We start from the raw sequence: 26,710 nt of genomic DNA, 5'->3' as shown, positions 1-26,710 counted from the left end.
GTCCACCAACACCCCTCCACACACACACACACACACACACACACACACACACACACACACACACACACACACACACACACACACACACACACCCCTCCGTCAAGAAAAAAGGACGAAGAGAACCACACATTTTCCCCTGCTGTCCCCAGACGTTTATGAGGACTTCTTGTTCTTCTTTTCATTTGTTCACACACTCCTCCCTTTCCTTCGCCCTTCCTCTCTACTCTTTATTATCTGCATCATCCTGGCATGTGACCCCAGGTTAGAGGTTCTGTTCCCTGTGTTTCCTACACACACACACACACACTCACACGCACACGCACACACACACACACACACGCACACGCACACGCACACACACACACACGCACGCACACGCACACATACGCACACGCAGGCACACAGGCACTGGCTGGCTAACCAGTCTGAACTGGTTCTGACATAGGTGAACCAGAGCCTTGTCCTTTTTCGCCTCCAGACAAAACTAACCTGGTGGCATTCGATCTAGACTCAGCAGGTATGAGGGTGTGCGTGTGTGTGTCTCCCTAGACCTTCCAGGCCTGGACCACTGCCAAGTTCATCTGTTAATGGACAACCACTCTGAGGGCCGAGCCATCCCCCCTTCCCTCTCTCCCTCCTCTCCCCCCCTCCAGCAGCCGTCCCTGCTCACGACCCCCCCCCACCCACCCACCCCCACCCAACCTCTCCAACCCACCACGCCTGCCCAGATACAGGCCTCTCCCCTCCTCTCTCCCTCTCTCTCTTCCCTAGACGTAGATCACTCCTGCTCCTTTCTCTCTCCTTCTCCCCTCTCCCCCCTTCCTCTTCTCTTCTCCCCCTCCCCTCCTCCCACTCTATTCAAGATAAACAAAGTGCTTCAAGTTCAGGGGACACCCTGGGACCCTTTAACAAAGCCATCTATCATCCTGTCTGCCAGGCCAGGCCTCTCTCTCTCAGCCACCACCAGGCCTGCTGCTGTCTCTACCTCTTCTGGTCTCTGTCTCCATATAGTACTCTCTCTCTCTCTCTTTACCTCTCCTCCTGCTCTCTCTGCCTCGGCCTCTCAGGCAGCCTCTATGCTCCAGCCGGACAATTTCCCCTTTGTGCTCCCGTCAGAAACCCACCAACCCCCGCGGGTCTAGGAGACTAGCCCCCCGTGCTCCTACCCCCCACACACACACCTCATGCCAGGGGGCTTGAGGAGGGCTTGACCAGTCACTTTGAATGCCTTGAAGCCACTCCTCCGTCTCTGGCCCGTCTCTCTTACCACGGGTAAGGCTGTACTAGGACAATTAACAATACTTTTGACAGCTTGATAGGTGGTAGAAAGAGGAGTACCAGGAAAGGGCATCAGGGCTGTAGAACTATGTAAACACAGTGAAGTCTATAGAGGCTGTGTAGAGTGAGATATCAACACAGCTGGGAGAAGTCTATAGGAGAAGTCTCATTCAGTTATACTGAGAGGGACTCAGTCAATGTAATGTGGTCTACAGGTCTCTACTACTCTCCTCCCTAAATGTGCTCTGAGGAGGAGAGAAAAGGAGAGAGAGGAAGACAGACAGAGGTTATATCCTTCTTGTTTGGCCCTGTCCGGGGGTGTCCTCGAATGGTGCCACAGTGTCTCCTGACCCCTCCTGTCTCAGCCTCCAGTATTTATGCTGCAGTTGTTTGTGTGTCGGGGGGCTAGAGTCAGTTTGTTATATCTGGAGTACTTCTCCTGTCCTATTCGGTGTCCTGTGTGAATTTAAGCGTGCTCTCTCTTTCTCTCTTTCTCTCTCTCAGAGGACCTGAGCCTTAGGACCATGCCTCAGGACTACCTGACATGATGACTCCTTGCTGTCCCCAGTCCACCTGGCCGTGCTGCTGCTCCAGTTTCAACTGTTCTGCCTTATTATTATTCGACCATGCTGGACATTTATGAACATTTGAACATCTTGGCCATGTTCTGTTATAATCTCCACCCGGCACAGCCAGAAGAGGACTGGCCACCCCACATAGCCTGGTTCCTCTCTAGGTTTCTTCCTAGGTTTTGGCCTTTCTAGGGAGTTTTTCCTAGCCACCGTGCTTCTACACCTGCATTGCTTGCTGTTTGGGGTTTTAGGCTGGGTTTCTGTACAGCACTTTGAGATATCAGCTGATGAACGAAGGGCTATCTAAATCAATTTGATTTGAGAGAGAGAGAGAGAGAGAGAGAGAGAGAGAGAGAGAGAGAGAGAGAGAGAGAGAGGGGGGAGGGAGGGAGGGGGTTTTCCTGGCTAACGATTGCGATGAAAGCCGGCTAATCAACTCTTGACACCTAGAACTCACTCCAGGTGAGAGAGCCAGCATGACAGTTCACACACACAAGCACACACACACACACACACGCACACACACACACGCACGCACACCAGCTGAGAGATCTGGGAGCTACTGACAACACACACTCATTAGCAGTTAATGTGGACACACACACGGCCACAGTGTCCACAGCCCCTCCAACACTCTCTCTCCAGTCTCCCGACGAAGGTCTGGCCTGTTCAATTTAGAGTGCTAAATTATCCATTAGATGTTATCAAGTCTGAATTATCCATTAAATGTTATCAAGTCTGAATTATCCATTTCATTTTATCAAGTTTGAATTATCCATTAGATGTTATCAAGTCTTAGCAGGCCAATACCATTCCTCTAGGAGACATCAATGATTCATAGACCAGCAGCATCATCACGCTGCATTGGGACGGACTACTGGGAGCATGACTCTGCACGCACCATAGGTCAAAACACATGCACTCATATTTAGGTCAGACGAGCACACTCACTCAGGATGACACGGATGGGATGACACAGTGTCTCCTGACCCCTCCTGTCTCAGCCTCCAGTATTTATGCTGAAGTAGTTTGTGTGTCGGGGGGCTGGGGTCAGTTTGTTATATCTGAAGTACTTCTCCTGTCCTATTCGGTGTCCTGTGTGAATTTAAGTGTGCTCTCTCTAATTCTCTCTTTCTCTCTTTCTCTCTCTCTCTCGGAGGACCTGAGCCCTAGAACTATGCCTCAGGACTACCTGACATGATGACTCCTTGCTGTCCCCAGTCCACCTGGCCGTGCTGCTGCTCCAGTTTCAACTGTTCTGCCTTATTATTATTCGACCATGCTGGTCATTTATGAACATTTGAACATCTTGGCCATGTTCTGTTATAATCTCCACCTGGCACAGCCAGAAGAGGACTGGCCACCCCACATAGCCTGGTTCCTCTCTAGGTTTTTTCCTAGGTTTTGGCCTTTCTAGGGAGTTTTTCCTAGCCACCGTGCTTCTACACCTGCATTGCTTGCTGTTTGGGGTTTTAGGCTGGGTTTCTGTACAGCACTTTGAGATATCAGCTGATGTACGAAGGTCTATATATATAAATTTGATTTGATTTGATTTGTCACAGTCAGGCTGACACACACACACTCAGGATGACACAGTCAGGCTGACACACACACACTCAGGATGACACAGTCAGGCTGACACACACACACTCAGGATGACACAGTCAGGCTGACACACACACACACACACACACACTCAGGACAACATAGTCAGGTTGACACACACACACACACTCACTCAGGATGACACAGTCAGGTTGACACACACACACACACACACACACACACACTCAGGATGACAGAGTCAGACTGACACACACTCAGAAAACAAATATGAATGCTGATGTGTAAGACAGCTATGACATTTTTTGGCTACCTACTCTCCTGCATTGTTCCCTTCAACCATCTCTCTTGCTTCATTCCTCCATACATCCATCCATCCACACCTCTCCATCCCCACCTCTCTCTTCCCCCTTTTTTACGACCCTAGCTCCTCCGTTTCCATCTCTCTCTCTATCTCGCTACAGTTTCTCTCCATCCTTCCATCTCTCTCATCTCCTGCTGTGTCCTGGCAGCCAGGCAGGGCAGACATGTTCAGAATGCACGGCAATAATGGCCTAATCAAAAATGCAAAACAATTGGCAATTACCGTGAGGAGGCCTAACGCTCATTAGAATTTACAGCAAGGTAATGAACTGCGAGTCTGGCTGCCCACTCCATGAATATTCATATATTCAGATAAAGCAATCAGGGCTTTGAAGATTAAAGAAGACGAACGCTTCAAATTCAAATGAGGGATGGAGGAGAGGAGACCGGCATATTATCAGTGAGATTCAGGATGGACGTAAAGAGTGGATGGATGGAGGATGGAAATAAGTGGTTGTGTGTGTGTGTGTGTGTGTGTGTGTGTGTGTGTGTGTGTGTGTGTGTGTGTGTGTGTGTGTGTGTGTGTGTGTGTGTGTGTGTCATTCACTTGAAATCCTCACACCAAACTGCACATACATCATGATAGCTGTTTTTAATGAATCAACCAAAAGCAAAACATATCAACTCCACCACAGCTTCGTGGTTCTAATGACTGAAACCAGACTCTCTGAAGAACTGATCAACTCTTCATGGTCTGATCATCATTTAACAGATTTGGGATTTGAATCGGAGATCAAATATTCTCTAAACTTGGCCTATTAGGAGTCAACGAGCAGTTGAAAACAGAAGCCGAGAGGCCCAGAAACTGCACTGATACTCTCTATCTCCCTCTCTCTCTTTCTCTTGCTATCTCTGTCTCTCTCTCCCTATCTCCCTGTCTCTCTGTCTGTCTGTCTGTCTGCCTGTCTGTCTGTCTGTCTGTCTGTCTGTCTGTCTGTATCTCTCTCTATATATCTCTCTCTATATCTCTCACATGGGGCCTCTCAGAGTTGTATCTCTATCTCTGGACTGAAGATAAGAGCTCGCCAACCACAGCTGTAGATGACCACCCACCCACCCACCACACACACACACACACACACCCACCATACACACACACACACACACACTCACCCTTCCACTGGGCCCAGTGTTGGGAACAGTATCTGACAGGTCACTGATATTGCAGTAAGACACAAGGAGACACTGAGCAGCGGCAGCAGGGGGTTAAATGTTGTTTCTCAGCATCACTGAGACACTCCTCAGCCCCTCAGGTCAGAGGTTGATGATGTGGTTTGGGAAACAACACAGAGTAAATGGTCGTTACCGTTAATCCAACGGGATACTTCCATTTACGTATGTCAAAAAGTACGAAAGAAAATGTATGAAAGTTCTTTCACAAACAGAGACAACGCAAAGTCACTTGAGCCAGGAGATATAATATCTTCATGACTTTCTGGATAAAATCATCAAATTAGTGTACAGTAGATGCTATGGATATGCCATTTCCTCCCCGGAGTTACCCAACTAATACAGAACCTTACTTCTGTGACCTGTAGCAGTATCAAAGACAAGCTTTTCCCCCCTCCAAAAATCTAAAAATAGCATCCTTAACCTGGCAGCTGAGAGCGATGGTGGCGAGGGCGTGACAGAGATGACCCCTGACCTCTGTATCAGCCTGTCTGCCACAGTATTGACCAGACGGGATGGGAATGTGTTTACTTCTGACAGGGAAAAGGGTGTTTTTTTATCCTGGTCTGTGTAAAGAACACTCTCTCTGTCTGAGGAGGAAGCAGAGGTATGTATGTGTGTGTGTGTGTGTGTGTGTGTGTGTGTGTGTGTGTGTGTGTGTGTGTGTGTGTGTGTGTGTGTGTGTGTGTGTGTGTGTGTGTCTTCTGGCTTGCTCCAGAACCAAGACAAGGCAAGGAGAATTAGTCCTGACTGAGTAAATGTTGGAAGCTGATGAGAGGTTGAGATGTGCTTATGTGGACTGGGCTAAGAGACTCCATGTCACCTGGGACTAGACCAGACCTGGGTAGAGAGGAGAGGGAGAGAGAGAGGGGGAGAGTGAGGGAGAGAGAGAGATCGAGAGAGGGAGAGGGGAGAGAGAGAGAGAGAGAGAGAGAGAGAGAGGAGGGAGTAGAGTCAGAAAGAGAGAGAGAGTGAGGGTAGTCAGAGAGTGGGAGTATTCAGAAAGAGAGAGAGAGAGAGAGAGTGAGGGTAGTCAGAGAGTGAGAGAGAGAGAGAGAGAGAGAGAGAGAGAGAGAGAGAGAGAGAGAGTGGGAGTAGAGTCAGAAAGAGAGAGAGAGTGAGGGGGTAGTCAGAGAGAGAGAGAGAGAGAGAGAGAGAGAGTGGGAGTAGAGTCAGAAAGAGAGAGAGAGTGAGGGTAGTCAGAGAGAGAGAGAGAGAGAGAGAGAGAGAGTGGGAGTAGAGTCAGAAAGAGAGAGAGAGTGAGGGTAGTCAGAGAGAGAGAGAGAGAGAGAGAGAGAGAGAGAGAGAGAGAGAGAGAGAGAGAGAGAGAGAGAGAGAGAGAGAGAGAGTGGGAGTAGAGTCAGAAAGAGAGAGAGAGTGAGGGTAGTCAGAGAGAGAGAGAGAGAGAGAGAGAGAGAGAGAGAGAGAGAGAGAGAGAGAGAGAGAGAGAGAGAGAGTGAGGGTAGTCAGAGAGAGAGAGAGAGAGAGAGGGTCTGGCCAGAGCTCAGGGCTGAAACAGGGATCATATTTTCCTGCCTTACAGCACTCATCATCACACAGCTCCGCATCAGGGAGCCCTGGTAACACAACACATTTCCTACAGACAAAACACAGGGGGGAGTGGAGGGGAGGGGCATGTGTGTGTGTTCCCCAAACTAGCCTCCACCTGAAGACCCTGAGGCCGTGGCGTTGGGGTTGTTAAGACAAACACTGAAACAGGAAACCCAGCCAGGAGCCCTACAGGGACACACACTCACACACACCCATTACCCAACATGTCCCGTCCACTCCTTATCTCACAGCCCCCGACTACCCCACACCTCCTCCTCCCCAACACACACACCTTTATCCCCCGCCCCCATTCCACAGCCGCCGACCCCCCCCCCCCCCCCCTGGGACGCTGCGCTCTGTTCCAAGTCTGCCCTGGCACGGTCCACAGAGGGGTGTCCTCCGGCTCCGCTTGCCAAGTCAAAGACCCTTTCATGTTCAGCTCAGCCTGCATGCTCGGGCTAGTAAAGCGTTAACAAACACACAGACACACTGATACCCCATACACTCACACACTGATATCCACACACACACTCAAGCTGCACACACACACACTTGGAAACTCGGATTCATTCAAGTACACCAACACTCACTAACCAAACAACAAAGCCTGCCGATGAATCTCTGTAGACAACATGTGTGTGTGTGTATTTAGGACTCAGGCTTTGGAATACAACATTCTTCATGAACAATTCGTATTCAAAACATGAATTGTGGCTCTATGGTTAAAACGTACTATTAGAACCCAGGTGTGTACGTTATTGGAGGAGGAGGTACAGTAGCATCACAGCTCATCTGTAACATGCTCTTCTCACAGAGAAAACAAGACATTTTAGAAGGGGGGAAAAAAACATCTCCCTCTACTTCAAATCTGAATGATACAAACAGACGGATATACACACTCTGTCTCTGCACTTTGAATTCTCTGTCACACAAGGGACAGATATGTCACCAACGAGGATTCGGACTCCTTCGCCACGACACTGCCCTTCCACTGCCCAACCCCCAATCCCCACCCTGAGTCCCTCATCCAGGCCTGACAGACGCCCCCAGTGAAAGAGGGGGCGGATGGGGGACTGGAGGGAGAAAGGTGGCATGGTGCCAACACAGCCTGGCTAAATACCTTTGTTCCCCCAGAAACAGGAGGGCAGAAAGTAGGCTCAGCTAACGAAGACACACTAAACCACTAGTCTGGTGTATGTTTGGTCAAAATATGATGTCTTTCCTTCCTTAAAGGGAAGGTTTGGTGGGGTGTTGGATGGTTTTAATGTGAGTCCTTTTTTTCCTTAATAAAGGGAAGGTTTGGTGGGGTGTTGGATGGTTAAAATTTGAGTCCTTTTTCTGTGTCTGACAATGTCTGTGCCTGACCCTGTGTGCCTGACCATGTATGTGTCTGTGCCTGGCCATGTATGTGTCTGTGCCTGACCATGTATGTGTCTGTGCCTGGCCATGTATGTGCCTGACCATGTCTGTGTCTGTGCCTGGCCATGTATGTGCCTGACCATGTCTGTGTCTGACCATGTCTGTGCCTGACCCTGCCTGTGCCTGACCATGTCTGTGCCTTTGCCTGGCCATGTCTGTGCCTGACCATGTCTGTCTGTGCCTGACCATGTCTGTGCCTGACCATGTCTGTGTCTGTGCCTGTTAATGTCTGTGCCTGACCATGTCTGTGCCTGACCCTGTGTCTGTGCCTGACCCTGTCTGTGTCGCTGTCTGTGCCTGACCCTCTCTGTGTCTATGTCGGACCATGTGTCTGTGCCTGACCCTGTCTGTGTCTGACCCTGAGCCTGTCTGTGTCTGACCCTGAGCCTGTCTGTGTCTGACCCTGTGTCTGTGCCTGACCCTGTTGGTGTCTCTGTCTGTGCCTGACCCTCTCTGTGTCTGTGTCTGACCCTGTGTCTGTGCCTGACCCTGTCTGTGTCTGACCCTGAGCCTGTCTGTGTCCTTCTGATCATCTGCTCTGTTAATAATGTGGAGCCGGCCTGTGTGTCCCTGTGCATATCTTAAGTTGTTTATCATGCAAATGGGGGTTCGCTGTTCTGTTCTGTCTGCTCCTCCTAATGGTCGATAACACAAACAAACACACACACACACATACAGGATTACATTTTTCATAGAGAGACATCAGCACTGATGGACTCTGCATTTCAAAAAGGGGATTGTGTGTGTGTGTGTGTGTGTGTGTGTGTGTGTGTGTGTGTGTGTGTGTGTGTGTGTGTGTGTGTGTGTGTGTGTGTGTGTGTGTGTGTGTGTGTGTGTGGCTGTGGCCCTCTCTCTATCTCTCTTTCTCTCTCTCCCTCTCTCTGGACAAGAAGGATAGCAACAAACTCATAAGATGAGCGTGAGGATGACGAAGAACGCCTTCATCAATCTCACTTCACGCAACACCACACACAAGCACAAACACACTCACACCCCACACACTCATGCCACACACACTCACACCACACACACTCACACATGATCCATTAGGCTTGTACTGTTAATAACAGGCCATTGCATAACGTTAGTGACCCAGTGATATCATGTGGAGACATTACGCATCAAGATCTAAATGAGCATAGAAAGATTGTAGAGGCAGCTGACTAGAGCCAAGAGGCATAGTCGGCCTGTGTGTGTGTGTGTGTGTGTGTGTGTGTGTGTGTGTGTGTGTGTGTGTGTGTGTGTGTGTGTGTGTGTGTGTGTGTGTGTGTGTGTGTGTGTGTGTGTGTGTGTTGCTTAACAAACGGATGCATAATCACTGATAAAATACAAGAGGTCATTAGATTTGACAGAAGAGAGGATAACTAGACCACAGATAGTATAGCGGCATAGCTACTGTATTGTACATGGAGCTATATCTAGGCCTATGGGGTCCTTACCAACAGACAGTGTATTGTACATTAAAGGGATACTTCGGGATTTTGGCAATGAGTCCATTTATCTACTTCCCCGAGTCAGATGAACTCGTTGATACCATTTATACGTCTCTGTGTTCAGTATGAAGGAAGTTAGAGTTGGGAGCCAATGCTAACTAGCTTAATGACTGGAGTCATTACACTACCACTAGTTAGTAATTGAGCTAGCGATAGTTAGCAACTTCCTTCAAATTGCATGCAGAGGAGTAAGAATGGTATCCACAAGATCATTAGAGTCAGGGGATTCCCCTTGGGAAGTACTGTAGATAAAGGTCCTCATTGCCAAAGTAACCCTTTATGCTATATCTAGGTCTTTGAGGTCCATACCAATAGACATGAAGCTGTGTGTTTGCCTACACCCCACTGTATTGTACATGGAGCTGTGTGTTTGCCTATACCCCACTGTGTTGTACATGGAGCTGTGTGTTTATCTATACCCCATTGTATTGTACATGGAGCTGTTTGTTTACCTATACCCCACTGTATTGTACATGGAGCTGTGTGTTTACCTATACCCCACTGTGTTGTACATGGAGTTGTGTGTTTGCCTACACCACACTGTATTGTACATGGAGCTGTGTGTTTACCTATACCCCACTGTATTGTACATGGAGCTGTGTGTTTGCCTATTCCCCACTGTATTGTACATGGAGCTGTGTGTTTACCTATACCCCACTGTATTGTACATGGAGCTGTGTGTTTGCCTATACCCCACTGTATTGTACATGGAGCTGTGTGTTTACCTATACCCCACTGTATTGTACATGGAGCTGTGTGTTTGCCTATACCCCACTGTATTGTACACAGAGCTGTGTGTTTACCTATACCACCACTGTGTTGTACATGGAGCTGTGTGTTTGCCTATACCCCACTGTATTGTACATGGAGCTGTGTGTTTGCCTATACCCCACTGTATTGTACATGGAGCTGTGTGTTTGCCTATACCCCACTGTGTTGTACATGGAGCTGTGTGTTTGCCTATACCCCACTGTATTGTACATGGAGCTGTGTGTTTCCCTATACCCCACTGTATTTTACATGGAGCTGTGTGTTTGCCTATACCCCACTGTGTTCTACATGGAGCTGTGTGTTTACCTATACCCCACTGTATTGTACATGGACCTGTGTGTTTACCTACACCCCACTGTATTGTACATGGAGCTGTGTGTTTGCCTATACACCACTGTATCGTACATGGAGCTGTGTGTTTGCCTATACCCCACTGTGTTGTACATGGAGCTGTGTGATTGCCTATACCCCACTGTATTGTACATGGGTCTGTGTGTTTCCCTATACCCCACTGTATTTTACATGGAGCTGTGTGTTTGCCTATACCCCACTGTATTGTACATGGAGCTGTGTGTTTACCTATACCCCACTGTATTGTACATGGAGCTGTGTGTTTGCCTATACCCCACTGTATTGTACACAGAGCTGTGTGTTTACCTATACCACCACTGTGTTGTACATGGAGCTGTGTGTTTGCCTATACCCCACTGTATTTTACATGGAACTGTGTGTTTGCCTATACCCCACTGTGTTGTACATGGAGCTGTGTGTTTACCTATACCCCACTGTATTGTACATGGAGCTGTGTGTTTGCCTATACCCCACTGTATTGTACATGGAGCTGTGTGTTTGCCTATACCCCACTGTGTTGTACATGGAGCTGTGTGTTTGCCTATACCCCACTGTATTGTACATGGAGCTGTGTGTTTGCCTATACCCCACTGTATTGCACATGGAGCTGTGTGTTTGCCTATACCCCACTGTATTGTTCACAGAGCTGTGTGTTTACCTATACCACCACTGTGTTGTACATGGAGCTGTGTGTTTGCCTATACCCCACTGTATTTTACATAGAACTGTGTGTTTGCCTATACCCCACTGTGTTGTACATGGAGCTGTGTGTTTACCTATACCCCACTGTATTGTACATGGAGCTGTGTGTTTCCCTATACACCACTGTATCGTACATGGAGCTGTGTGTTTGCCTATACCCCACTGTGTTGTACATGGAGCTGTGTGATTGCCTATACCCCACTGTATTGTACATGGAGCTGTGTGTTTCCCTATACCCCACTGTATTTTACATGGAGCTGTGTGTTTGCCTATACCCCACTGTGTTCTACATGGAGCTGTGTGTTTACCTATACCCCACTGTATTGTACATGGACCTGTGTGTTTACCTACACCCCACTGTATTGTACATGGAGCTGTGTGTTTACCTATACCCCACTGTATTGTACATGGAGCTGTGTGTTTGCCTACACCCCACTGTATTGTACATGGACCTGTGTGTTTACCTACACCCCACTGTATTGTACATGGAGCTGTGTGTTTGCCTATACCCCACTGTATTGTACATGGAGCTGTGTGTTTGCCTATACCCCACTGTATTGTACATGAAGCTGTGTGTTTGCCTATACCCCACTGTATTGTACATGGAGCAGTGTGTTTGCCTATACCCCACTGTATTGTACATGGAGCAGTGTGTTTGCCTATACCCCACTGTATTGTACATGGAGCTGTGTGTTTGCCTATACACCACTGTATTTTACATGGAGCTGTGTGTTTGCCTATACCCCACTGTGTTGTACATGGAGCTGTGTGTTTACCTATACCCCACTGTATTGTACATGGAGCTGTGTGTTTGCCTATACCCCACTGTATTGTACATGGAGCTGTGTGTTTGCCTGTACCCCACTGTATTGTACATCGAGCTGTGTGTTTGCCTATACCCCACTGTATTGTACATGGAGCTGTGTGTTTGCCTGTACCCCACTGTATTGTACATCGAGCTGTGTGTTTGCCTATACCCCACTGTATTGTACATGGAGCTGTGTGTTTACCTATACCCCACTGTATTGTACATGGAGCTGTGTGTTTACCTACACCCCACTGTATTGTATATGGAGCTGTGTGTTTACCTATACCCCACTGTATTGTACATGGAGCTGTGTGTTTGTCTATACCCCACTGTATTGTACATATAGCTGTGTGTTGCCTAAACCAAACTGTATTTGCCTATACCCCACTGTATTGTACATGGAGTTGTGTGTTTGCCTACACCCCACTGTATTGTACATGGAGCTGTGTGTTGCCTACACCCCACTGTATTGTACATGGAGCTGTGTGTTTACCTATACCCCACTGTATTGTACATGGAGCTGTGTGTTTGCCTATTCCCCACTGTATTGTACATGGAGCTGTGTGTTTACCTATACCCCACTGTATTGTACATGGAGCTGTGTGTTTGCCTATACCCCACTGTATTGTACATGGAGCTGTGTGTTTACCTATACCCCACTGTATTGTACATGGAGCTGTGTGTTTGCCTATACCCCACTGTATTGTACACAGAGCTGTGTGCTTACCTATACCACCACTGTGTTGTACATGGAGCTGTGTGTTTGCCTATACCCCACTGTATTGTACATGGAGCTGTGCGTTTGCCTATACCCCACTGTATTGTACATGGAGCTGTGTGTTTGCCTATACCCCACTGTGTTGTACATGGAGCTGTGTGTTTGCCTATACCCCACTGTATTGTACATGGAGCTGTGTGTTTCCCTATACCCCACTGTATTTTACATGGAGCTGTGTGTTTGCCTATACCCCACTGTGTTCTACATGGAGCTGTGTGTTTACCTATACCCCACTGTATTGTACATGGACCTGTGTGTTTACCTACACCCCACTGTATTGTACATGGAGCTGTGTGTTTGCCTATACACCACTGTATCGTACATGGAGCTGTGTGTTTGCCTATACCCCACTGTGTTGTACATGGAGCTGTGTGATTGCCTATACCCCACTGTATTGTACATGGAGCTGTGTGTTTCCCTATACCCCACTGTATTTTACATGGAGCTGTGTGTTTGCCTATACCCCACTGTATTGTACATGGAGCTGTGTGTTTGCCTATACCCCACTGTATTGTACACAGAGCTGTGTGTTTACCTATACCACCACTGTGTTGTACATGGAGCTGTGTGTTTGCCTATACCCCACTGTATTTTACATGGAACTGTGTGTTTGCCTATACCCCACTGTGTTGTACATGGAGCTGTGTGTTTACCTATACCCCACTGTATTGTACATGGAGCTGTGTGTTTGCCTATACCCCACTGTATTGTACATGGAGCTGTGTGTTTGCCTATACCCCACTGTGTTGTACATGGAGCTGTGTGTTTGCCTATACCCCACTGTATTGTACATGGAGCTGTGTGTTTGCCTATACCCCACTGTATTGTACATGGAGCTGTGTGTTTGCCTATACCCCACTGTATTGTACACGGAGCTGTGTGTTTGCCTACACCCCACTGTATTGTACATGGAGCTGTGTGTTTGCCTATACCCCACTGTATTGTACATCGAGCTGTGTGTTTGCCTATACCCCCACTGTATTGTACATGGAGCTGTGTGTTTGCCTATACCCCACTGTATTGTACATGGAGCTGTGTGTTGCCTACACCCCACTGTATTGTACATGGAGCTGTGTGTTGCCTACACCCCACTGTATTGTACATGGAGCTGTGTGTTTGCCTCTACCCCACTGTATTGTACATGGAGCTGTGTGTTTGCCTATACCCCACTGTGTTGTACATGGAGCTGTGTGTTTGCCTATACCCCACTGTATTGTACATGGAGCTGTGTGTTTGCCTGTACCCCACTGTATTGTACATCGAGCTGTGTGTTTGACTATACCCCACTGTATTGTACATGGAGCTGTGTGTTTACCTATACCCCACTGTATTGTACATGGAGCTGTGTGTTTACCTATACCCCACTGTATTGTACATGGAGCTGTGTGTTTGCCTATACCCCACTGTATTGTACATATAGCTGTGTGTTGCCTAAACCCCACTGTATTTGCCTATACCCCACTGTATTGTACATGGAGTTGTGTGTTTGCCTACACCCCACTGTATTGTACATGGAGCTGTGTGTTGCCTACACCCCACTGTATTGTACATGGAGCTGTGTGTTTGCCTATACCCCACTGTATTGTACATGGAGCTGTGTGTTTGCCTATACCCCACTGTATTGTACATGGAGCTGTGTGTTGCCTATACCCCACTGTATTGTACATGGAGCTGTGTGTTTGCCTATACCCCACTGTATTGTTCATGGAGCTGTGTGTTTGCCTATACCCGACTGTATTGTACATGGAGCTGTGTGTTTGCCTATACCCCACTGTATTGTACATGGAGCTGTGTGTTTGCCTATACCCCACTGTGTTGTACATGGAGCTGTGTGTTTACCTATACCCCATTGTATTGTACATGGAGCTGCGTGTTTGCCTATACCCCACTGTATTGTACATGGAGCTGTGTGTTTGCCTATACCCCACTGTATTGTACATCGAGCTGTGTATTTGCCTATACCCCACTGTATTGTACATGGAGCTGTGTGTTTGCCTATACCCCACTGTATTGTACATGGAGCAGTGTGTTTGCCTATACCCCACTGTATTGTACATGGAGCTGTGTGTTTGCCTATACCCCACTGTATTGTACATGGAGCTGTGTGTTTGCCTATACCCCACTGTATTTTACATGGAGCTGTGTGTTTGCCTATACCCCACTGTATTGTACATGGAGCTGTGTGTTTGCCTATACCCCACTGTATTGTACATGGAGCTGTGTGTTTGTCTATACCCCACTGTGTTGTACATGGAGCAGTGTGTTTGCCTATACCCCACTGTATTGTACATGGAGCTGTGTGTTTGCCTATACCCCACTGTATTGAACATGGAGCTGTGTGTTTGCCTATACCCCACTGTATTGTACATGGGGCTGTGTGTTTGCCTATACCCCACTGTATTGTGCATGGAGCTGGTGTTTGCCTATACCCCACTGTATTGTACATGGAGCTGTGTGTTTGCATACACCCCACTGTATTGTACATGGAGCTGTGTGTTTGCCTATACCCGACTGTATTGTACACGGAGCTGTGTGTTTGCCTACACCCCACTGTATTGTACATGGAGCTGTGTGTTTGCCTATACCCCACTGTATTGTACATCGAGCTGTGTGTTTGCCTATACCCCCACTGTATTGTACATGGAGCTGTGTGTTTGCCTATACCCCACTGTATTTTACATAGAGCTGTGTGTTTGCCTATACCCCACTGTATTTTACATAGAGCTGTGTGTTTGCCTATACCCCACTGTATTGTACATGGAGCTGTGTGTTGCCTACACCCCACTGTATTGTACATGGAGCTGTGTGTTGCCTACACCCCACTGTATTGTACATGGAGCTGTGTGTTTGCCTATACCCCACTGTATTGTACATGGAGCTGTGTGTTTGCCTCTACCCCACTGTATTGTACATGGAGCTGTGTGTTTGCCTACACCCCACTGTGTTGTACATGGAGCTGTGTGTTTACCTATACCCCACTGTATTGTACATGGAGCTGTGTGTTTGCCTATACCCCACTGTATTGTACATGGAGCTGTGTGTTTGCCTGTACCCCACTGTATTGTACATCGAGCTGTGTGTTTGACTATACCCCACTGTATTGTACATGGAGCTGTGTGTTTACCTATACCCCACTGTATTGTACATGGAGCTGTGTGTTTACCTATACCCCACTGTATTGTACATGGAGCTGTGTGTTTGCCTATACCCCACTGTATTGTACATATAGCTGTGTGTTGCCTAAACCCCACTGTATTTGCCTATACCCCACTGTATTGTACATGGAGTTGTGTGTTTGCCTACACCCCACTCTATTGTACATGGAGCTGTGTGTTGCCTACACCCCACTGTATTGTACATGGAGCTGTGTGTTTGCCTATACCCCACTGTATTGTACATGGAGCTGTGTGTTTGCCTATACCCCACTGTATTGTACATGGAGCTGTGTGTTTGCCTATACCCCACTGTATTGTTCATGGAGCTGTGTGTTTGCCTATACCCGACTGTATTGTACATGGAGCTGTGTGTTTGCCTATACCCCACTGTATTGTACATGGAGCTGTGTGTTTGCCTATACCCCACTGTGTTGTACATGGAGCTGTGTGTTCACCTATACCCCACTGTATTGTACATGGAGCTGCGTGTTTGCCTATACCCCACTGTATTGTACATGGAGCTGTGTGTTTGCCTATACCCCACTGTATTGTACATCGAGCTGTGTGTTTGCCTATACCCCACTGTATTGTACATGGAGCTGTGTGTTTGCCTATACCCCACTGTATTGTACATGGAGCAGTGTGTTTGCCTATACCCCACTGTATTGTAAATGGAGCTGTGTGTTTGCCTATACCCCACTGTATTGTACATGGAGCTGTGTGTTTGCCTATACCCCACTGTATTTTACATGGAGCTGTGTGTTTGCCTATACCCCACTGTATTGTACATGGAGCTGTGTGTTTGCCTATACCCCACTGTATTGTACATGGAGCTGTGTGTTTGCCTATACCCCACTGTATTGTACATGGAACTGTGTGTTTGCCTATACCCCACTGTATTGTACATGGAGCTGTGTGTTTGCCTATACCCCACTCTATTGTACATCGAGCTGTGTGTTTGCCTATACCCCACTGTTTTGAACATGGAGCTGTGTGTTTGCCTACACCCCACTGTATTGTACATGGAGCTGTGTGTTGCCTACACCCCACTGTATTGTACATGGAGCTGTGTGTTTGCCTATACCCCACTGTATTGTACATGGAGCTGTGTGTTTGCCTATACCCCACTGTATTGTACATGGAGCTGTGTGTTTGCCTATACCCCACTGTATTGTACATGGAGCTGTGTGTTTGCCTATACCCCACTGTATTGTACATGGAGCTGTGTGTTTGCCTATACCCCACTGTATTGTACATGGAGCTGTGTGTTTACCTATACCCCACTGTATTGTACATGGAGCTGTGTGTTTGCCTACACCCCACTGTATTGTACATGGAGCTGTGTGTTTGCCTATACCCCACTGTATTGTACATGGAGCTGTGTGTTTAACTATTGGGTATTTGTCATTTGGAGAACCCTCAGTGATAAAACATTGAACTGAAAACCAGCCTCACCTTGATAAGTTCAATGCAGCATACTACTTTTCTTTATGCTAAGCCCGCATTTATATCCATAATTGTTTTTAGAAATGTTTATAATAACTCAAAAAGGAAAATTAAAATGTCAAACACACAAAGTTAATTTCCACCAGTGTCTGTAAGACAGACCTATTTGTTTGAGCTGCTCATCATGGTTTTTCCTCTCCCTTGCTTCATTTAGCTGTGGTTAGACAACCGCCGTAAGAAGTCCTTAATTAACTAAATGAAGACTAAGAGAACCCTGACAATTAGCGGCTCGAGTAGGATTCCTCAAATAAATGCCTCTTCCTTGACAGTTCACCGTAATTACTTTCCTACACGTTTTTTAAATTTATTTTATATTTTAGCGCCAGAGTATGAGTTGGCAGGCATGTATTTGAGGGGAAGAGATATGTCTCTGTGAAAACCACAGCGAGATGGAGATACATCTATCGAGACCACATGAGACGGAAACTAGGCTTGCGTCCCAAGTGGCACTCTATTCCCTATACAGTGCACTACTTTTGATCAGAACCCACTATATACGGGCCCTGTATCAAAAGGAGTGGACTATTTAGGGAACATGGTTCCTTTTGGGACGCAGCCCTTTCTCTCTTTTTCCGTCTCTCTCTCCCTCTCTCTTTCTTTAGGAGAGTAGAATGGGAGTTATATTGGGCTTCTATCCCCATTTCTGAGATAAACTCAACGACCCGACACCCAGCAGTGCAGCAAGAACGTCATATCTCATGATATCCATCGCCACCAGTCAAAATTGAACCCAACTTGAAGTCCATCTGCTCTGTGCAGTTTGGACTGTAAATCCTTTTTGTGGTCTATGATCCAATAACCTTGCTTTTAAACATCACCAAAACAAAGGCACTTACTCACAACTAGGGTTGTAAAATTCCCAGGTTTCACAAAACAATCCCGTTGGGAGAACAATGGTTTGAGGAATCCCTGTTTATTCCTTCCTGATTCCGGGATTCCTCCAACCTGGATTTCTGGAAACCTTAGGGATTTTGCAACCCTACTCACAACGTTGAAGTACCATCCAAGTATCGTCAACACCCAAACCTTACAGTGAAACCTCAGACCCAAACACCTTGCTTGTCGCTTAAGTTCTTTACATCAGCAGCCCTGTTTGCTATGATCGTCATCATCATCGTCATGGTGACGTCATTACCTGTGATATTCTCCTGCTTGGGGATAATTCCGTGGGTGGGCGTCGATAAACAATCCTCATCATCGTTGCGCGGCGACACCTGAACGGTTACCTCCAAGGGGCGCCTCGACGGGTGTTTGTCTCTGCATTTGTTTGAGGAGGGACGGGGCGAGGCGAGGGGAACGGCGGAGGGCGACCGCCTGTGCCCGTCGTCTAACGTCTTGTCCGTGCAGGGGGCGCCGCGACACTGCCGCCTCTTGTGCTCGATGAAGAGCAGGATGTGGGCAAGAGGGAAGCGGGCGTGGCACTGGCCACAGGTGAGCAGGTCCTGGTCCCCCTTGAGGAGGATCCTGTTGTCCCCATGCTGCCCCAGCCTGGGGTGGTCCTCGTGCTCCTCGTCTGGGGGGAGAACGGCCGACAGGGGCTCAGCTGGAGAGGGGAGATAGACAGTTACGCTTCTATACAGAATACATGACAGGGTTGAAATCTACATAGAGGACTATGACATTTCATCCAAGGCAGCTGACAAACTGTGGTGGAGAGTTGGATACTTTATAGACCGTGGACACAAAACACTGATTGAGATCTACACTCAAGTATCATTTCAAGGAGGAGTGAGACACAGTATATAGGTTATTATAGTGTTGCAAATCTGCATATGCATCTCTTGCTATCGTTTTTAGGACCATTATTACTGATAATATAGAAGGCACAACCAACGAAGAGAGAGGAATGAACATCCAGTAGCAGGATCGTATAATCATATTCAATTCTATTACAGTCCTATCATTTTAACTACTACTTTCAGTGTTATTGTCATGATAATTTCCAGTATTATAATGAATATCACCATAATCTCGAAGGCACCTGTGGTTTATAGTGATTGCATTTCCAGGTGATGCACTGTCTTAGAAAAGGTATGAGAGACAGATTTGAAAGGGGGGGGCGGGAGGAAAGTAGGGAGGAAGGAAGAAGACTTAGACAAGACTACAGCACTGTTTTTCGATAAGCCTGCCAGTGACACCGTTCAGTCAGCGTGCTGCTCGCTGCCTGAACGATTAAGGCGCTTGACCCTCTTTATTGTGCCGCCAATCTCGCGTTTTTAATGAACCTAACACCTCGGAGAATCAAAAAATAGATTCTAATTTGAGTTCAAGATGATTGGACCCCATTTTCGTTAAAAGTGCTGGGATCTCGTGAACCGAGGTTAGATATTGAGGGGTGTATGTGGAGTAGGTCCCTGAGGTATACAGGCAGTCAAGGAGCATTTTTCTTTTAAATAGTTCATCTAGCTACAGTAAACGACATCTCGAGGCCCAACTGGGATGTTAAGATAAAATGTGATGAATTCTCGCTGTCTGTTCTGAACCTTAAATTCTGTGTCGGATCAGACGAGAAGGAGGCAGGGAGGAGGGATTGAATTAATATTTTTCCTTTTAATTTGAGTTGATTTCCTACATCTTATGCTGTCAGGACATAGCAGTCTGACTGAGGCTCTGTGTTCGAAAAAAGTCTACCTTCAAACCCAAATAATCACATTTGTTGTGTCAGCAACTGGTTACAAAAATAAGTTACAACATTTTTTTAAAGTATATTTTATTCCTCAACATCCAAGTGAGCACCAGAATTTCAACTGACTGAACTTAATCAAATAACTACTGAAATTAGTCAATAGGCTATTTAAATAGCTATTACCTAATTATAACATGGTAATGATCCCTTATATCAAGTACCCTAGCTGCTATTGCAGGGATTCATACAACGCAGCCAATATGGACAGGGAGGAATCTTACTTGAATGGAAGCTGTTTTTCAATAGGCCATAACGAGCTATTCAAATAGTTCAAACTATGCATGTAAATAACAGAGTATTCAATTTGAATAATATTACCATGCATTTGCCAGTAAGGCTGTAATCCTATAGGCCTATAGGTCTGTCTCATTTGTCATGTTTGAATGGTGAACTAGGTCCCTCGTGAGAATGTGGATATAACTAAGGATTTGGCAATTAGGATACATTTTCGTCATATTTTGACATTTAATTGAAAGAAACTGTGATAGACTAAGATTTTGTTGAAATAGGGGACTAATATACCTGGAAGAGTGAATAAGGCATGCAATATGCTCTAGGGTCCAATGTGAGACTACTTAACTGAAAACTACGCATATCACAGAGGTCGCTCACAGTGGCCTATGGATGTTTGAAATGATGTCACATTTTGCCTACTGATCATTTCTTGCAGAAAATAAAAGGTTCTCAGATGGCCATTGTTTTATCCATCTTCGAAGGAAATGGAAAATACTGAATATCCTTGAAGAAATCTATTGAAATGATTAACTTTTCATTTATTTGGAATACTTTAATAGGTCTAGATATCACAGTGGCATAACAAGGAACATCAAATATACGACCACGACCAACTGCGCTTGGTCTAGCAGGCAACGTAGACAAAGCAATAAAGTAGCCTAGATCAAGTTCAAGTTCATCGACGTGTATGTCCACAATCATATTCTGCCCCCTACCGGCGTCGTCCATAGATATACTACAATTGAAGGCATATGTTACGAGAACCTCATTTGCTTCCTCCGAGAATTGAATGGTAAAAGAGAAACAACCGGGTGGAAACATTGTAGCGATTTACACAATATGTGGAACAGAACTTTTTATATATATATACGGAAAATCATATTATTTAAACTAGTTTCCAAATGATATAGCCCCCGGTAACGTAAAAAAAAGGAAATGAGCACAGTTGAAATCATGCCATTATACAATACGGGCTTAAACAGCATAAAAGCAATAGCTTATTGAATATACATGTATAACTCATAAATGACTCTAAAAACACCACTTCAGTATGCCTGCCCAAATGTAATAGGTTATTGCATAAAAGCATCCCGTGTCCCCTCTCTGAAAATTAACCTCTTCGTTAAATGAAACATAGCGTCCAATAGTAGATGTAATCGAACGTCTCCAATTTTTCCAATGCTTATTGTATCCATTCACATTAACTCATGGTGTAAACGATAACAATGTAATTGGATCACTAGGTTATACGGGGGTGAAGTGTTATTCTTGGATCGTGAACTCCTATATCCCTCGATATCAACGCTGGCTACGTTCCACACACGAGGTCTTCTGTATGGGCTATGAGTATGTAAACACCCCGTTCTCCCCATTCAAAAAAAGAAAACATCTCTCGAAAAAAAGATACACTATCAAAACAAATAGTCATAACAACGTGGAATTGCTTATTTGGGGATGCACTTTGCTTTTCGTAGTGTATTCCATATCGGAAACTGATATGACTAAATATAAATATTCACAGGATACCTTGATAGGCAAAGGTATCCCTCAACTACAGCCCAGATGACATTTAGCGAAAGAAGCCTGTGTTGTAGCATCGGCACATACATGCAAAATAGCCTTATACGTTATTGTTTACCAAATATACAATATTTTCCAAGGTCCAACTTTTTTCGATAGAAAGTTATCCGATTCAATGACGGCGTTCTTGACACGCTTTTAGGTTATGTCCAGGGGTCCGCGTCACGACCAGTTGCCCACAAACATTCTCCAAATACTTTGAGAAGAAGCTGTGTGTGTGTTCTTGTTTACCAGATTATAAAACAAGCAATTTTCAATTCTACTTACGCGAAAACTCCCGCTTGCTCAAGTGCTGGGGTTTGCCTTGCTTGCGGCGAGACATGTTGGTAAGTGGTGGCGTTCAGCTTAGTTCACATTGGCAGAGGCGTCCTACAACGTAATAGACTCCAGATAAAATGTCTTCATCGATGCGTTTGACATCCAAAAAAATGAATTATAGATCACATCACGGTGACGCGCGGGGTACGGGCTGTGCGGCAGTCTTCATGACTTTTTTACAAAGACAGAGAGAGGGATATGAGCAAAGCCCCCTGAGCTGCAAGTTCAAGTGCGGACGTGACGTTCCTACGAACTTGAACGTCAGTCGATGGATGGACATAGAGATACAACACATGGGCAGGCAACGCTGGGGAGTAGGAGGTGGAGATAGAATAACAAAACCAATGGACAGTCATTACTGGATCCGTATATGAAAAAAGAAAGGGACCCCGAAGACGCCAATGGACAGAGAGATCAGGGGGGCCGGGCTAATAGAGAAGGAGTGAGCGAGAGAGAGATTGAAAACGAACGTGAACCTTGGGAGACAGCACATCCAAGTGGAAGGATTCTTGGCAAGAAATATGGAGAAAATATAGGACCATTGCATATGATCCTAAGAATAAATATGAACCATTACCCTATTACTGCATGGAAAACAACAATTTATAGTGGAGAGGAAAGGATGCGAGTGCACTTTGCGGATCGATTTAATTGGATATAATAAAGTAAATAGTCCTATTTAATTAATTTTGGACATGAATCTCCGTGCCTTCGGTAACCAATGGGTTAAAGAAACGTGATACAGCCCGATAGGCTATACGCTTTATTAAATAGGCTATATTTAAGAATGTCATATCTTAGCAGTCCATAGGCTACCACCATATTTTGTCCACTAAATAATACTCTAATGTTGTTTCTTGCGCAAATAGCACTCCACATCTTGCACTGACGACATACTATTACGACGTCACATAATAGGCATACATTCCATTTTAAAGGTTAATACATCATAAAATAACGAGGCCTATCAAATCATTGAAGTTTATTGGTAGTAATACCATCGGTGTTCCCGAAGACTGTCAACACCAATGGGCCAATCACAGGCCTATAACAGGCAGGTTCCTTCATCAAAGTGGACACTTTTGACATTTGAATTTACTTTCAAAACATGTCGACATGAGAAAATAGATATTCGTATTGTTTTCGCTATCAGATGATCTAGTTCACACTATTTACTATTCAATGAAGTAAAATAGCCTACAGTAAAATACAGATATTCTGTCGGCTACAGTACACCTGTTAGTATTTGTTTCTCACGGACTTGAGTTGTCATGCCATCTTGAAGACAATTCATAGGCTACACTTCACAGAAATGTATAAATACATATATATATATATATATTTGACATTATTCTCTTCATTGTTTTAATACCCTTTGCATTATTGTTTTGTTTTTGAAGTTTAACCTATATTTCCCATATGAACAAAAGTCGACAATAATACAATAAGTAGCCTAATTAACAAATAGGTCATTATATGTGTTAATTTTGTGCTTTTTCCTCATAAGGAAATGTATTGGTGTAGTCTAATCCATATGCGTAAAGTTATCGTTGCCCACTGAGATAATATATATATATATATATATATATATATATATATATATATATATATATATATATATATATATATATATATATATATATATATATATATATATATATATATATACGACATATTTCCGTTCATATGGCCCACTGTTAGTGTAATATAGAGTAACATTTCACACAATGTAAACATGCTAATTAAAATGTTTGATACATCGTAACATCGCCTAAATTACAGGCGAGCCAAACAAACAAAACAGACTAAAACTGGAGATGTTATCAGCCTTACAGAAGTCTCTTAGTTTTAGTTTTTGGAAACGAAACAATTTTAATGTTAGCAGTGTGCGCTTTGACAGGCTACTGTTGACAGCTTACTTGCGCTTGGCCTCTGCGTCTTAGGCACCCTGTGGTAGCGTGTAGCCTGCTACTGCACCCTCACACGTCTGTCTATACAACGGCGCTTTCTAGCGGTCCTCTGCTAATACTGCGAAGGAGACATTGTTTGAAGCCCACCCTGCACTTTATGTTATCTTCCAGTGGATGATGCTAAAGGATCAGAGTAGAATCCACATCTGCCTTGCAAAGTGCTTGCTCTTGTAGCCTATAGTTTGCATTAGACACAGTTCAACACAGTTCAAAGAGCCATTCAACATAGTTTAATTTAAGCTATTCCCTGTGTGCTTTGTACAGATGATTGTATTATTAATGAATTGTTATTATCAATTCGGTCTTCTAATTGGAACCCGTTCTACTTCTATGTGCGCATAAATTAACAGCAGTTGCCTGGATATTAAACTAAGGGACGGTCCCCAGTCCAGAACATCCGGCGATGATCCACGCAGCGAGGGTCCCCAGCCGGGGCCTACGGTGAGGATCCGCAGTCCAGAGCATCCGGCGATGATCCACGGGTCAGTGCTACAAGAGCGGACTCAGTGTAAAGAAGGGGGACGGCGTCCAGAACCAAAGCCCCCGTCGAGGTTAGATACCCACCCAGACCCTCCCATATAGGTTTAGGTTTAGGTCTCCTCATTATGACAACCGTGACACTCATTTCATACAAGCACATTTGTTTCCATGAGAGGTTCTCAATAGGCCTGCTCAACTCCTGTCTTCCATCCTCTCCTCGCTTCAAATTGAAAAAGGTTAAAGGTAACAGAGAGGAGCCAGTCATCTGTATATATTAATATATATATATATATATATATATATATATATATATATAGTGCCTTCAGAAAGTATTCATACCCCTTGACTTATTCCACATTCTGTTGTGTTACAGCCTGAATTAAAAATTGATGAAATATTTTCTTCTAACCCATCTACACGCAATGCCCCATAATGACAATGTGAAAACACGTTTAGAAATGTTAGTGAATGTATTGAAAATGAAATACAGAAATATCTCATTTACATAAGTATTCACACCCCTGAGTTAATACGTGTTAGAATCCCCTTTGGCAGCGATTACAGCTGTGAGTCTTTCTGGGTAAGTTTCTAAGAGCTTTGTACACCTGGGTTGAACAATATTTGCACATGATTATTTTCAAAATTTGTCAAGCTCTGTCAAGTTGGTTGTTGATCGTTGATCTTGCCATAGATTTTCAAGACGATTTAAGTCAAAACTGTAACTAGCTCACTCAGGAACATTCAATGTCATCTTGGTAAGCAACTCCAGTGTATATCTGGCCTTGTGTTGAAGGTTATTGTCCTCCTGAAAGGTGAATTTGTCTCCTAGTGTCTGTTGGAAAACAGAATGAACCAGCTTTTCCTCCAGGACTTTGCCTGTGCTTAGCTACATTCCATTTATTTTTATCCTAAAAACCTCCCTAGTCCTTGCCAATGACAAGCATTCCCATAACGTGATGCAGCCATCATGCTTGAAAATATGAAAAGGTACACTCAGGACAAAAAGTTAATTTCTTAGCCAATTTTTTGCAGTATTACTTTAGTGTGTTATTGCAAACAGGATTCACATTTTGGAATATTTTTTATTCTGTACAGGCTTCCTTCTTTTCAGAATTAGATGTTCATCCATGTTTGTTCCAAACTCCACGCTTGACGTGTTTAAGGTTAAGTTTAGGCATTAACTCTGCATTTTTAAGGTTAGGGTTACATTTAGGCATTAACTCTGAATGGTTAAGGTAAGTGTTAAGGTTTGGGATAGGCTTAAAACAAAATTAAATACAAAAAAATTATTCTATCACTGGACTTGAACGTGCAAACTTTCATATTAAAGGCCGATGCTTACACCCATCTACCATCTAATTTCCACACAACAAAACCAAAACGTACTTGAAGGGAACAGCACTCACTGTTTCCCCTAGTTGCCGGGTTCCACATCATCTCCCAACGTCCTCAGACATGGATGGACATCGAATTCTGACTTGTATCACAAGTGACCTGCCTGTATCCTCAGTTTTCTCTTATCACAGCCATTAAACTCTGTAACTGTTTGAAAGTCATCTTTGGCCTCATGGTGAAATCCCTGAGAGGTTTCCTTCCTCTCCAGCGACTGTGTTAGGAAGGACGTGTGTATCTTTGTAGTGACTGAGTGTATTGATACAGCATCCAAAGTGTAATTAATAACTTCACCATGCTCAAAGGGATATTGTGACGACCCTCCCACTTTGCCATATTCTCTCTTTGTTCTTGTTTCCTTATTAGGATGCCGGTGGGCGGAGTTGGGAGGGTCGTCAGATACATGGGAAACACCTGGGCCCGGTGTGTCCCAGGATAAATACACCACTTCCCCATTCATGGAGGAGACTCTCTCCATGCAGACACCTTTACAGATTTTGTTGTGTATCTTGGTGGCCTTTTGGTTGTTTGCTTTGGCACCTTTCAACACCCTGCATTATCACATTCAT

The 26,710-nt window shown here is 45.1% G+C and overlaps 1 protein-coding gene across 1 annotated transcript in view; it reads right to left on the bottom strand.

Moving 5' to 3' along the window:
- LOC135536674 (B-cell lymphoma/leukemia 11A-like) overlaps positions 1 to 22,556 on the bottom strand; it is a 57,234-nt gene extending 34,678 nt beyond the window's left edge. The window contains exons 1-2 of the mRNA XM_064962929.1: positions 22,249 to 22,556; positions 18,616 to 19,023 (exon numbers count right to left, since the gene is read on the bottom strand). Of these exons, the coding sequence (XP_064819001.1) occupies positions 18,616 to 19,023; positions 22,249 to 22,303 (463 nt within the window). The 5' untranslated portion in view covers positions 22,304 to 22,556. The remainder of the gene's footprint in view (positions 1 to 18,615; positions 19,024 to 22,248) is intronic.
- Between the last annotated feature and the right edge of the window lie 4,154 nt (positions 22,557 to 26,710).

Source organism: Oncorhynchus masou, chromosome 5 (genome assembly GCF_036934945.1).
Source record: "Oncorhynchus masou masou isolate Uvic2021 chromosome 5, UVic_Omas_1.1, whole genome shotgun sequence".
Classification (NCBI taxonomy): Eukaryota; Metazoa; Chordata; class Actinopteri; order Salmoniformes; family Salmonidae; genus Oncorhynchus; species Oncorhynchus masou.
The sequence above is the reverse complement of the archived record's forward strand: the minus strand, read 5'-3'. Positions and strand labels throughout refer to the sequence as shown.